General features: G+C 46.3%; 1 protein-coding gene across 1 annotated transcript; it reads left to right on the top strand.

Moving 5' to 3' along the window:
* The first annotated feature begins 4,357 nt into the window (after positions 1–4,357).
* Positions 4,358–13,097, top strand: LOC135297739 (uncharacterized). The gene is made up of 2 exons (XM_064415589.1): positions 4,358–5,155; positions 11,328–13,097. Exon 2 carries the CDS (start codon positions 11,349–11,351, stop codon positions 12,648–12,650), a length of 1,302 nt encoding a protein of 433 aa, XP_064271659.1. The 5' UTR covers positions 4,358–5,155; positions 11,328–11,348; the 3' UTR covers positions 12,651–13,097.
* The last annotated feature ends 1,840 nt before the right edge of the window (positions 13,098–14,937 follow it).

The raw sequence follows: 14,937 nt of genomic DNA, 5'->3' as shown, positions 1-14,937 counted from the left end.
TCTGCTTCTGTGTGTGGCATTTTATTGGAGCACATGATTTGGAGAAGCTGGCTGCCTGCTGTGATATTTATCCTATATAAATTCTACATTAAATGACAAATTTTAGACCCATCAGAGACATAAGACTAAGTCCATCCATTGAAATCCTATTTGTATTATTACTTTCTAATGAATTCTGTACTACAGCAGGTGTCAAATCATATCTGTTGTTTTGCAATCGAGTATGAATAGAAGATGTATTGCTATTGCAAATGAATCTAATATGAATCTAATGAGCAGTAATGAGCAACTGTTTTGTCATTATTGAGGCAACCACTGTGATGCTAATAAACTCTCGTTTCTGCTACTTAGAAAAAAGCACTGACCAGGATTTATATCGTGGCCTTAATGTCCCAAAAGCCTGAGGCAAAAGAGAAGAGTGGAACCCCTAAACTGAGTGTAATTTAGTAATTTTCTGTGTGGCAGGCTTCTTATTTTCTCTTATTAAATGAAACCTGGTTTAAGTCTTTCAAGCTTTCTTACATTTGAAAGGAAAAAATGAAGAATGAGTGTCTGTTAAAGAAACAAAGTTAAGAATATGGGCATTCTGCCTTAATTTTCTTTAACATAAGTACACTAATTCCATACTTCTACACTTGGCAGAACTTTTTTAATGCTAAGGCAGCAGTGTGCAAAAGTTTTAAAAGCAGTCACTTTAAAAATAACAGGCCATGAAATCAATATAGAACTCTGATATGTTTGGGGTGAACTATCTCAACTCTATTTTAATTGGAACTTTTTAATTTTTTAAATTTTATTTTCATTGTGTGTGGATCATAGGACTGCTGAACAAACAGAAATGCCTTTGATGCAATAGAATCAATAGCTTATTCCATAACTGAAATGTAAACAAGTTCTGACTTCTGTGTTGCTCTGTGTCTTCCAAGAATAAATAATACATGGAACGATACATAAAGCTGTGTGGGAGGGACAGCTGGGTCCATGGTGCTTACAAGTGGTGGAGCACAGGAAAACCAGTTAGCACTGCTTTTCTAAAAGCTGAGTCCAATCCTTCCATCAAAAAATAATGCTTCTGTGTATGGAGTCTTCCTGGAGCCATCTCCCTGTGCAATAAAGATGCACTGGAGAGATTCATTTCAGTGCTTCATTTGGAGGCTGGACTGTTCTGTGTAGGGTGCAGCTGCTTGGTTTGCTACAGTACACTCCAGACTTGCTTTAACTGCTGGATGGAGACTGGATTGCCAATATTTAAGGTATTATATAGACCCAGCAGTGAAACTGTGAATTCCTGAGCAAGCCAGGGGCTGGGCATTAGGATCAGTTACAGCAGTCATCTCTCAAAGTTGCAAATAGGGTGTCAGAGGTTGTAAGAAAGCCATAAACGGTTCCTTCCATGCTGGGCCACTCAGAGAACTTGTGGCCCCCTGAGCAGGAGCTTGCAATAGTTCTCATTTACTGACATTCCAGTTCCATCTTGATGCCTGAGGAGGGAGGGGAGAAGGGAGCTGGGCTTTCTGTCAGCTGCTGTGCCAGTGCTCTGCTGTTAGCTGGGTGGGCCATGACATTCAGCTTCCCTTCCCATCCTCAGTAATATATGGATCAGGTTTGCTCACCCTTTAGGGAAATCACAGGACTATTTTCCAGTACTGCTTGATGTGCAGAGTTGAAAAAGACAGCTCAGCTGTACAGCATCAGTGTTCTAGAACTCACCAGGAAATGCCTTTCTAGACATATTCACTCCAAAATTAACGTGGCTTCATTCACTCCAAATGGAGTTACTTCTACTGCTCCACAACTTGTTTGTACCACAAACCAAAGCATGATAAGGGGAGACAATCAGGAGCTTTGTTTTGAAGGTATAGCCCAAATACTGGTGGGGATGCATCCCCAGTTCAGAAGGAAACAAGGAGAAGGAAGAACAGGTCCAGATCCAAGAGCTACTATTAAACCATCATCTCCAGACGGGAGAGTCTGTGAGTTGCACATGATGATAAAAAGACTGTGGTTATAAAGATTTTGGATGAAATATCTGGTTTCTCTGTGCATTAGGGTGTAATGTACTATATTAATTTCTTTATTGGGGATTTGATCCCTTAGATGATACATAAATTTTTGTGATACAGCATGTCTAATGAAGGCTTTTACATTGCTCATGGAATTAATTGCAACATATATACAAGTAACAGTTCAAAGGAGTAAATTAATACTGTGTAAAAGTTCAAGACTATTTATATTTCACTTTGTTAACTACAATTTCATAAAATTGTGTAAGTTAGGCCAAGAAAAATCTCTTGAGGTCATCTGTTCCAACACCAGTACACAAAGCAGGACCAGTTCTGAAGCTTTATTAGTCTTCAAAGCTCAATGAGATTGCTCAAGGCCAGAGTTTTCCTGTCATTTGAAGGCTGTAACAGTTTGTTATTGAATGTCTGGCAGTTTTATAACAATTTACATTTTTCCTGATTGCTTTCATCTGCACTAATAACAGACGTATGTTACAGTGGCATCCCCAGGTCTTTGGTAGGGCTGGATCTTTCCTAGAGCAAACACGGCAGAAACATGGAGGTGGAAGTGTCAGCTATTTGGAATGTAGTTTATGATCATTAGGCAGGGATGTTTCATGGTAGTAGAAACCATCTTTCTCACTTTTTTTGTGCAGCACCTCATAGACAATCTCTGCGTTCTGGATTCATGACTCATCTGTACGTGCTAATGAATGAATACAGAATCTAGTGCCAGAGGCAGTAAGTGTTGAGGGGATGTTTGTCTGACAGTCTTTTTTTTGTGCTAATAAATTTTGCTCCCATGGAAAAGCAAAGCAGTTATTAACTCTGAGGCCACTTTGTCATGGAATTGCTGAGTAGGAGAAAGTTGGGCTGAATGTTTCCTTAGACACTGCCACGTGTTTGAGGGTCAGTAAGGAGCTGTGATGGCCTTGAGTGGCTCTCTGTCCATAATTTTGGCAGCTCTGGACATTTCTTTGAGGTCTCCCATACATTTTGAAGTGCAGGAATGAAGTAGAAATGTTTGACATGTGAGGTCAAAGGGGACTTGAGTAGTCAGATAGTCAGAAGAGAGTCCAAATGGCAGCAACATTCCCAAAGATGAGGAGATTAGATGAGAATGGAGAGAGTTGGCAGCAAGGGAGCAAAGGAGAGCTCGTTGTAGGTTTTACAGAGGATGTAAATCACAAGAGGCATCATCACGAGTGTGTGGATTACACAACTCTCTCCTGGGCAGGGTTGAGATAGGGAGCAGATGTTCAAGGCTTCGTGTTGTTCACCCTGCAGCCAGGGTCACAGAGTAGCCTGGGGGGTACCCACAGTGGGTTGTGTAGGAAGAGGCTTGCTGCTGCCATTGGGAACAGACAAATTTGGGAAGCAGATGATGTTTAGACCATCTTGGAATTCTTCAGTGGTGCAGGGAACTTTCCAGCAGCACAACCAGTGGTGCACAGACCCTTGTGCTGACTGCACTGTTTGCTACTGTGTCAGCCTCCACCTAGAAAATTTCACCACGAGGATAAAAGAGACTCCAAAATTAAGCACAGTGACTGAAATAACTAGAAATTCAGCTGAGATGACTGTAATTTTTCTACTTGTCTGAGATGAAACTGCCTCGTGTAAGTGTCTGTGCCTGACATTGTCATTACATCACTACAATGACCTACTGTAATTGAGTGGTTCATCAGATCGAGCCTTTATGGAAAGTAGATTGCCATGGGAAGGCATTTGAGGAAATCCCTTAAGGATATAAATATCACTTGCAGGAATCCAGAGGCATGTCTTTAGGAAAAGAAAAAAGATTTCCTTCCAAGAATCCGAGTCATCATATGCTACTACTTTTTACATAAATAATGAAGCAGCTGTTTAGCGTAACCATTGAAAGCTTGGACTAACTTTGTTTATGCACACCAAACCCCAGACAGTCTCCAGAGACATCCTTCCCCTTGATTATGGCTCCTTTCTCTGTTCTGCTGCTTCCTCTGAGTAAATGTCAACAACAAATTAATCAAGGGGTCATTAAGCTCTAATAATCTATCCTAGTCCATCCCCTTGTTCACACAGAATAGAATCACAGAATCACTGAGGTTGACCCTTAAGATCGTCAAGTCTGACCATTCCCAAGTTCACTGCTAAACCACATCCCTGACATCCACATTTACAGGGTCTGTCAAATCCCTCCAGGGATAGTGAATCCACCACTACCAGGACAATGCTTGAAAATCCTTTCAGTGATGAAATTTTCTCCAATATGCAATGGAAACCTCCCCTGGTGCAGCCTAGATCTCATCCAGTCTGGATTGAGAAGTACAGTCTTGCAGTTTCTCTGTGTTAAAGAGCTGACCCTCTGTAGCAGGCACAAGGCCTGCAAGGCCTTGGAGAACAGAAGCCTGAGCTAGGAAATACCAAGTCAGCATGACTAAGGGTTTAGAAGCCCCCTCTCTTCCGCCTTCGGACCCTGTTATCTCTCTGTAGATCCATAGGCCACTTTTTCCCCTGACCTTTACTATTGGACAGTTTTCAATCCCCCTATAAGGTATAAAAACCCCTAGCTCTGCCCGGTTCGGCAGAGGAGAGCTGTCCCTGGAACCTTCGCGGGGACCCCAATAAAGAACCCTGCGGAACCCATACAGCGCTGCTCCTCTCTCTCTGCGTCTGCTGCGGCTATACCCAGGGTGACGGCCCCAGGCATGCTGAAAGAGCTGAAATCACTAAAGAGCTGAGCTGCAAATCACTATAGCTGCCTGGGCTGCCTGAACCCCCGCTGGGCGATCCTGGACCCTCGTTGAGCTATCCTGGACAACCGGCCTCCCCGCTGGGCTTCTGCCCCGGGGGCCATAGCTGGCGCTCCGAACAGAGCCGACGCCCGAACAGCGGGGGGCCCCTGGGCCAACATCTGAACCGCCGTGATAGCCTGGCCGCGGAACTGAATGCCGGACCTGGCATTTCAGAGGAGCAGCATTTCTTCGTGAAATTGTCACTGCCTCCGCTCGCCAGAGATCCTGGAAGGAGAAGCTCTTCGTTTTAGAAGGACTCTTCTGGACAGGACGTCAGCCGACCCGCAACAACGACACCTGGGCACGCGAGTGTCCGCGGAGGCTGATGAGCAGACGACCCCCAGCAGAACTTTGACCCACAACAGGCTGAAAAGTGTAAGTTTAACACAGCCTCTCTTGCGCGCAAAAATATTTTTTCCTCGGGTCCTTTTTTTTTGGGTTTTTTCTTTTTTTCTCTCTTTTTTCTGCTGGCGGGAACTGAAAAATGGGATCAAAGCTTAGTACGTTGAAACGATCCCAGAACGAGAGAGATTTATATTCCCTAATCCTAGAAATCCTATCTTCTAACAACTTTTCTTTTTCTAAAGGTAACCTTTCAAAAACTAACCTGAAACGTTTTATAAAATGGATTCTCTGCCACTTCCCAGATACTAATACACAGACTATTACCTTAGACTCCTTTTGGGATACAATTGGGACCACGATATATAAGTTTCAAACTAACCAAGACTTTTCTGTAACTCGGTTTTTACCTATGTTCCACGCTATAACTAAGGCTGTAGAAAAAACTAACAAAAAGATTTTAGCCTCAGGGCTAACTTCTGTCGAACGAAACGAAAAGTTCTTATCTCACTTAACAGAAGCGCCTATTTCAAATGCTAATGGAGGAGATAACAGCCCCTCCACCCTGGAATCCAGCACTCCGCTGGGTCCTAGGGTCCCGCCATCTGCGCCGCAACCACCCGACCCCAGGGCGCCCACGGCCCCTGCCCACCCCCTCTTCCCCCCCGCCTTCCCCTCGGGAGCCACATCCTGCGCGCCTCCTTGCTCTGCGTTATCTCCGAGAGCATCTGCGCTAGTTCCCGCCGGGACTGACCCAAACCCCACCCCTCCCCCTGCTCCCCCCGACCCTACTGAGGCCACCCCCACCCCCCTTGCCGTCCCTCCTGTCCCTGCCGCGTCCGCCCCCACTCCCTCCCCCGCCCTCGCCCCCCCCGCTACCATCGCGTCTTTCCCTGCCCCCGGCATCATCCCTGCTGCGGCACGGGATCAGCCCGCCTGGGTACCCGCGCCCCCCCCCACCACCGCGCTTTTGCCTGCCGCCGGAATCGTGCCCGCCGCACCCTCCCTCAGTCCCGCCGCCCCTTCCATCCCGCACCCCCCCTGCCCCCATACCCTCGCTGCGCAACCCCATACCCACGCTCCGCAGCCCCCGGTCGGGACCCCCCAGACTTCCCTCAGTTCTGCCCCCCCTCCCCACGCCCCCCAGTCCTGTGCATGCTGTATCACGCATTGCACGGCCACCCCGCCATGTGCCACGTGTAGCCACGTCCTGCCATGTGCTGCCTTATACCCGGTCCAGCCACAGGCACCTCTGCCAAATGCAGCTCCAGCCAGCCATAAGAAACATAAGGCAAGGCCTGATAGCTCTCACTTCTCGTCATCTGATGACAGCAGTGACAGCGATTCTGATTTGGAAATAGAATATGTAGATCCTTGGGCAAAAATAAAAATGGAAGCCACACAGGCAGGGGACTGGCAATTAGCTCAGAGAATTACTGCCTTTCCAGTAGAATATAAGAAGGGGAAAAAAGGAGGTGCCACTAATAGAAAGACATGGGAACCTATTACAAATAAAGAACTTGTGCAATTAAGAAATACAGCCACAGAACATGGTAGAAGTTCACATATTTTTAGAAATTTCCTAGAAGCTACGTTCTCAGCACATGTTCTGGTACCCCACGATATTAAAAATATTGCCCAGTGCCTCCTTTCTCCCGCCGAGTACATGCTTTGGGAAAGGCATTGGAAAAAGCAATTAAAAACATTATCAGATAACTATGCTGCAGATGCTGATAAGCCAAATTTTACACTCGAACAGCTGGCTGGTGAAGGGGATTTGCAGAAACCCTCTGACCAAGCTGATACTTTACCTAAGGCAACATTACAAGACGTGGCTATAGCAGCAAAAACCTCTTTACTTCTCACCCCAGATGATTCCACCCCCACCCAATATTTTTCTACTATCAAACAAGGAATAGATGAAAGCTTTATCAAATTTGTGGATAGAATTAAGGATGCTCTGGAAAAACAGATAGAGAGCACAGAGGCAAGAAAAGAACTGTTGTGTAAACTTGCCATGAGTAATGCGAATGAAAAATGTAAAATAATTCTGAGAGCCTTACCCATAGACAAAGAACCTACCATAGAGCAAATGCTGGAAAGCTGCACACGTCACCTGTCCACTGAAGACACAGTGGCCCAAGCAGTGACTAAGGGTGTTGCAGAAGGAGTTTCTAGTGCATATGCAGTAATAGCTTCTAAGGATCAGGTCCGCTGCTACCACTGCGGAGATTTTGGACATTTTATAAAGGACTGTCCAGAGAGGTCACCTCCCAGGAACCCTCGCAATTTCCACCAAAGGTCCCAGAATCAGCAGTACTACCAGCCGCGTCCGGGAAACTTCCATCGGAGCGTGGTGGGGCCCCACGCAAAGACACCAAATCAAAGGCCACCCAGACCCAGTCACGCACCATCCCAGGAGATTCCAGACCACATGAGGAGGATCCAACACACGGAGCAATACCAAAGGGAACGCGCCGTCAGCTGGTAACTGCACTGTCCATTGACTTTAAAAATGACAATGTTTATCGTGTTCCCACAGGCAAACGTGGGCCAAAAGGAGGTCCTTCTAACATCCTAATTATAGGTGATTCTCTCCATAGCCCAAAGGAAATATTTGTTGTTCCAGAAGTACAAACAGTGCACCCGGGACAAGAAATCTTTGTCCAGGTGTACTGCACAGACTTACCATATTTTCTTCCAAAGGGTACCCCATTTGCACAGGCCTTTCTACTCCCTAAGAATCACAGGGAACAGCTTCCTCTCAACCCCACAGCAATGTGGATACAAGTTGTGGGACCGAGTAAGCCTGTCATCGAGTGCGGTCTTACCTGCAGAGGAGAGAAGTTCCACCTACCAGGGATGCTGGATACCGGTGCAGACGTGACCATCATCGCCCGCTCTGAATGGCCAGCACACTGGGAGCTACAACCTGTGGCAGGCATGATCACAGGGATCGGTGGAGCTACAGTTTCCATGAGGAGCAAGAACAACATCCTCGTCGAAGGGCCTGAAGGCAAGTTGGCAACCATCCGCCCGTTCGTGGTAAGGGCCCCCATCACCTTGTATGGACGGGACATTTTATGTCAGTGGGGAGCCTCCCTACGTATTCCCAGTCCGGATTTCTAATTGGGGCCACTGAGGAGCGCGCACTGCCAGACACTCCTCGTCTCACCTGGAAATGCCATGACCCGATCTGGATCGAGCAGTGGCCCCTCTCTAAAGTCAAACTGCGCGCACTACACGCCCTTGTGGATGAACAGCTCGCCAAAGGCCACATCGTAGAGACCACCAGCCCTTGGAATTCTCCAGTCTTCGTACTACAAAAGCCTGGAACTGACAGGTGGAGGCTCCTCCACGATCTTCGAAAAATCAATGAGGTCATCGAGGACATGGGTCCCCTTCAGCCTGGCCTGCCCTCACCATCGATGCTGCCTAGAGACTGGACACTTGCTATCATTGATATTAAAGACTGTTTCTTCAGCATCCCGCTGCATCCCCAGGACGCTCCACGGTTTGCCTTCTCCGTTCCCTCTCTTAACAGAGAGGCTCCACTCAAGAGATATCATTGGTGTTTTCTTCCACAAGGACTAAAGTGCAGTCCAAGTATATGCCAGTGGTATGTTGCTCACATCCTGTCTCCTGTTCGGAACCTATTCCCAAATGCGATCATCCATCACTATATGGACGATATCCTGGTCTGTGCACCAGAAAAAACGTACTTGGACAAAGCAGTTAAAAAGACTATTGAAACCATAGAAAAGGCAGGATTTGAGATCCGTGAGGACAAAATACAGTACACCAACCCATGGACTTACCTTGGACTCCAGATCCGGGAACGGACCATCGTACCCCAGCAGCTCGCCATCCGAGACGACCCAAAAACCCTGAGAGACTTACACAGTCTGTGCGGATCCATCAACTGGGTACGTCCACTGCTAGGAATTACAACAGAGGACCTCGCTCCACTGTTCAGCCTTCTTCGGGGCAAGGAGAATCTGGACTCTCCATGCACTCTAACACCAGAGGCCCGAGATGCCATCACCAAGGTCCAGGAAGCCCTGTCTTCACGCAAAGCCCATCGTTTCGAGCCCAGCCTGCCTTTCCAGTTCGTCATTCTGGGAAAAGCACCTAGGTTCTATGGACTGATTTTTCAATGGGACACTCAACTTCGAGACCCTTTACTAATCCTGGAGTGGATCTTTACAAATAACCAACCCACAAAAACCATTACCACCTTCCAAGAAATTATGGCACATTTAATAAAAAAGGCTAGAACTCGCCTCCGTTCCCTTGCAGGGTGTGAGTTCACATGCATATATTTGCCAATGACCACTGGGGACCTGGAACATTTGCTCCAGACCAATGAGAGTCTCCAGTATGCCTTAGATAGCTATACAGGCCAAATTTCAGTGCATATCCCAAAACATAAGCTTTTTAATCGTGATGTAACATTTCATCTGACTCCAAAATTAGTCCAAAGTAGGACACCTCTCAAAGCTCTAACCGTCTTTACAGATGGCTCAGGGTCATCCCACAAGTCGGTAATGACATGGAGGGACCCTAAGACCCAAAATTGGGAATCTGACATAAAAATAGTGGAGGGATCTCCACAGATTGCGGAGTTAGCAGCTGTTGTCAGAGCCTTTGAGAAATTCAAAGACGAACCTTTTAATCTGGTCACAGATTCAGCTTATGTTGCTGGCATAGCTATGAGAGCAGAACATGCTCTTCTCAAAGAGGTTTCCAATCCAAAGTTATACCAATTGATTTCCACATTAACACGCTTAATTTCCCACAGAAAACAACCTTACTATATAATGCATGTGAGGTCACACACTGACCTCCCAGGTTTCATTGCAGAAGGGAACAGGAAAGCAGACACCTTAGCCATGGCAATAGAGACTGCTAATGTCCCTAACATCTTTGCCCAGGCAAAGTTGTCACACTCATTTTTTCATCAAAATGTGCCTGCCCTTATCAGAATGTTCAAGCTCTCAAAAGATCAGGCAAAAGCTATTGTTGCCACATGCCCGAACTGTCAAAACTACCAGATACCATCTATGGGGACGGGAGTCAATCCCCGAGGTTTAAACAGCTGCCAGCTGTGGCAGACAGATGTAACCCACTTTGCACCTTTTGGAAGGTCAAAGTACGTGCATGTATCGGTTGATACATTCTCAGGAGCAGTATTTGCATCAACACATACAGGAGAAACTGCGCAGCACACCATAAAACATTTTCTCCTCGCGTTTGCAACCCTGGGAGTACCAAAGGAGATCAAAACAGACAATGGACCTGCCTATACCTCTCGTAAGTTAAAAGAGTTCTTCAGTGAGTGGGGAATACAACACAAGACAGGTATACCTGCAAACCCCACAGGACAATCCATCGTGGAAAGGACACACCAAACTCTCAAAAGAGTCCTCAATCAGCAACAGAGAGGAACAAAAATCACTTCTCCAGTTGAAAGACTTTGCAAGGCTCTCTATGTCATCAACTTCCTGAACTGTACAACCTCAGAGCCTGATCCACCCATACTTCGCCACTTTGCAAATACCACCCAAGCAAAGCTCACAGAGAAACCACCTGTGCTGGTGAAGGACCCAGAAACACATAAAGTCTCAGGACCTTTCGAACTCATCACGTGGGGAAGAGGATACGCGTGTGTTCTGCTACCATCTGGTCCAAGATGGTACCCAGGGAAAAACATAAAACCATACCTAGGCACTGCAAATACCACTTCCACAAGCAGTGACAAGAATCCTCCTGAGTCAAACACAAGACCTCCTCAGAACCAGACCAGCTCGGCCTGGAGACGAAGACGTCGCCAAACATCCACAGGTGGAGGAGACGACTGTCCCATCACACAGCAGCAGACAAACCAGAAAGCTGAACAACATTCTGCGGCATCAAGCCCTAGGCCAGGCACAGCCTGAAAACAAACTGTTCTCTGAATTAGATGTTAATACCCTTTTTACCCTAAAAACCCTATTATCCCTTTTATCTACCCTTACCAAAAGCCTCTAAACTTTTACCCACTCCCCCACCCTTAGCACCATAGAAAAAAAACAAAACCAAAAAACAGTAAAAAACTAAAAATAAAGGGGGGAGGTGGAAGGAACAGAGGAAAGGAACAAGAAAGGAACCCTAACTCCCCCCTCCTACCATAAAAATAACAAGTTTTGCTTATATTCCCTATCAGAAGCCCCATTCCTGCCCAAAGATGAAAAATATCTCCGTTGGCGCTGTCCTCACTGCTGCCTGGATGTTCCTCACCGTGCCATGTGCCGTCGGTTGGATCGGCCCACAGCCGAGCCATAATGTCTGGGTAACCTTAGCAAGAACATTAAAACAGGATAACATGTGCTTATCCATGGGGAGCGTTGATAACCCACTTTCCACATGTCTAGTAGGAATTCCTTTCGTAGCCGATGATTGGCCCGCCTATAATTCAGAGCTTCTCCGCACCACAGGTAAGCGACCCCACCAGGTAGAAACTTGGGACCAGTGGACAAAAATACTGCCCAATGCTCTTGAGGAACCTCAAGAATTGGATCTATTGGGGTCCTCTAAGGCCACCTTCTGTGTCAAATTTTACTTTAGACGTCCAAAGAATAATTTGCCTGAAATTGATCTGAACAAAAACACATACCGAAAAGACATATCACCAATTAACAAAGCCTACAACCCTCACGATTGGTGTAATTACACTGCTCGTGTGATCTCTGTGTCCTCTCTCCATCCCAAAGTTCTACCCAAGGGAACGTTTCTCATCTGTGGTGACAGAGTATGGGCTGGGATCCCCTCACGACTCCAGGGAGGTCCCTGTACCCTAGGAAAACTTTCTACCCTTACTCCAAATATCACCTTGTTGCACAATTGGAAAAAAGAGAGCGAGTTAAAACGCCACAAAAGGTCCTACACAGCATTTGATGAAAATTGCGATCCCAAATTATACGATTGGAACAAACCTAAAAAGATAGCGGTCTCTATATTCCTACCATGGGTTGCTGCAGCTAAGGCCCTGGGGGACATAAATCACCTTGGGTGCTGGCTCAGTAAGCAGGCTAACGCTACTTCTGCTGCCCTGAGCGATCTCTTAAAGGAAGAAGAAACCACAAGACACGCCTCACTCCAAAATCGAGCAGCGATTGACTTCCTGCTGCTCGCCCATGGACATGGCTGCGAGGACTTCGAAGGGATGTGCTGCTTCAATCTCTCTTCACGCTCGGAATCCATCCACGCCAACATCCAGAAACTGAAGGGACTTGTGAAGGACTTAAAAGTAGAACAGACCCCAGACTGGGTCAATGACCTCTTCGGTCAATGGGGATTAACGGGATGGGTTGCATCTTTGGTTAAGGGAATGTTGTGGGTTTTTCTTGTAATTGTCATCGTGTTACTTATGTTCTCATGCCTTGTCCACTGTTTTAAAAGAACCATAGGGAACGCCTTTTTTCTAAATACAGAAAGTGGAGTTGTAGCAGGCACAAGGCCTGCAAGGCCTTGGAGAACAGAAGCCTGAGCTAGGAAATACCAAGTCAGCATGACTAAGGGTTTAGAAGCCCCCTCTCTTCCGCCTTCGGACCCTGTTATCTCTCTGTAGATCCATAGGCCACTTTTTCCCCTGACCTTTACTATTGGACAGTTTTCAATCCCCCTATAAGGTATAAAAACCCCTAGCTCTGCCCGGTTCGGCAGAGGAGAGCTGTCCCTGGAACCTTCGCGGGGACCCCAATAAAGAACCCTGCGGAACCCATACAGCGCTGCTCCTCTCTCTCTGCGTCTGCTGCGGCTATACCCAGGGTGACGGCCCCAGGCATGCTGAAAGAGCTGAAATCACTAAAGAGCTGAGCTGCAAATCACTATAGCTGCCTGGGCTGCCTGAACCCCCGCTGGGCGATCCTGGACCCTCGTTGAGCTATCCTGGACAACCGGCCTCCCCGCTGGGCTTCTGCCCCGGGGGCCATAACCCTCCTCTTTCAGAGTGAAGGGCACCTGAATCCAAATGAGAGGGACAATATGCATAAAGAAAATGGACTTACATTCCCTATTCTAATAGGTGGCAGAAAATCTATAAAGAAGCTCTTTGTAAATGAATTCCCAAGGCGAGCAAAGGAGCAATAATGCAGCCAAGGTAAATGTTACCCTCACAGCAGAGGAGCCTGCAGAGTACTAACATCAAAGAAGGGCTATGTGTACTGTGCAGTATGCTAGGAACATATGGATAAGGAGCACCACAGCCAAAAAAAGGCCATTCCAGAGGAATTTCAAGTCCTAGGAAGCAAATCTTTACCTCAGCATTCCAAAACTGGGGTGACTTTAAAATGTCTTGAAACCATTTTGGTTTGCTTTGTGTGCTGACTGTTAAATATGAACTATGGAAGATGTGCAGGGGTCTTGTGAAATTAATTTCTTTCTTCCCAACTATAAAAGTAATCTTTGTTTCAAGTCAATTCTTGTCAGCTCTTCCATCCTACCAAGTTGTGACAGGCCACAAATTTGGCCCCATTAAGGAGGTTGGGTGTGGACATTAGAGGGTTTTATAGCTTGTGATTATTAGAATGGATGATCACACTGGCTGTCACAACCTTCACATCTCTCTGGAATTTCTAGACCTTTCAACTATACACATTGTATTGTTAATCAGAAATATGCATTGTTTTTGGGTTCACAGCAGTTGTGCTCTGTCATTTAACATAATTTTGTAATCCAAAAAGAAATCAGTTCAGTCTGTATTGCTGCCCTGCAGAATGTACTTGTTCCCTACAAGTGGATGAATTGGAATTGCTTAATTTTCACTTTCTTTCTAAGTTCTCAAGGTTTCCCTCAAGCTATCAATGATCTTGTCATTCTCTAGCTCTCATGTGCTTTGTTCCTTGACTCTGTAGTGGAGTTTCACTGTGGCTTTTAAATCTCTTTTTTAATAGCTAAATGCACAAGGGAGAGAAGTTCATTTCTAGTTCTTGTGAGGTATTTATTGTCCCCAGTTATTCTGTACTATTACAGGCTTAATATTTTGGCAAAAGGAAGAGTAAGGCAGTTCCAAACACACTGTCTGAGCACTCCCCAATGCTGCCATGCTTTTGTATTTGTCTAATGCAAGGCTTTAATTTTATCAGTGTTCCTGTGGATGCTTCCTGATTAAAGGAGAGTGAGTGCTTGGTAACTGCCCAGATCACCTTTGATCTCTTTTGAGAACGGCCTCTCTGGAGGCTCCTGGCAGCACTGAGCAAAAACTTGGTGTCAGCCCATAGCAGAGAAGTTGCCTTGCCCTGTGGAAACCCTCCTGCTCCCGTGGCTTTGCTCATCTCCTTTAGCAAGCAGCTGCTGTCAGTGCAGAGAGCCTTAATGGAGCTGTGCCTGGGATTGCTGATGAGCTCCACCAGGGACTGCACTGCAGCTCCCCAAGGAATTGGCTTCCTCAGCTGAGCTGTGTCCTTCTGGAGCCACGCTGCCCTCGGTGACACAGCGCCTGTGTGGCGCTGTAATGCAGCACTCCGAGGCAGGGTGGTGGGAAAGTCATTATCATTTCAGTTGGGAAAGGCAGAACTCAAGTGTCTGAGTGTTAAAAGATTTATGTTCTTTTCATCAGCCAGCCCGGGATGTTTTGTACAAGGCCATTTGGGAAAGTTCAAGGGTAACTCGATTTTTAAAGTTTTGTTGTGATAGCAAGGAGAGATCTTTTTCCTGATGGAAATAGAAGAATTACTGGCATAATAATAGCTTTTAAAAAAAATCAAACTTTTAAGGGAAGGAGGAGTTTTATGGATTAGACAAGAGGTTATTTCTAAACAGAGAAAGCATAAAAG

This window comes from Passer domesticus, chromosome 3 (assembly GCF_036417665.1).
Source record: "Passer domesticus isolate bPasDom1 chromosome 3, bPasDom1.hap1, whole genome shotgun sequence".
Lineage (NCBI taxonomy): Eukaryota > Metazoa > Chordata > Aves > Passeriformes > Passeridae > Passer > Passer domesticus.
Note: the sequence above shows the minus strand (reverse complement) of the source record. Positions and strands in the feature narration are given on the sequence as shown.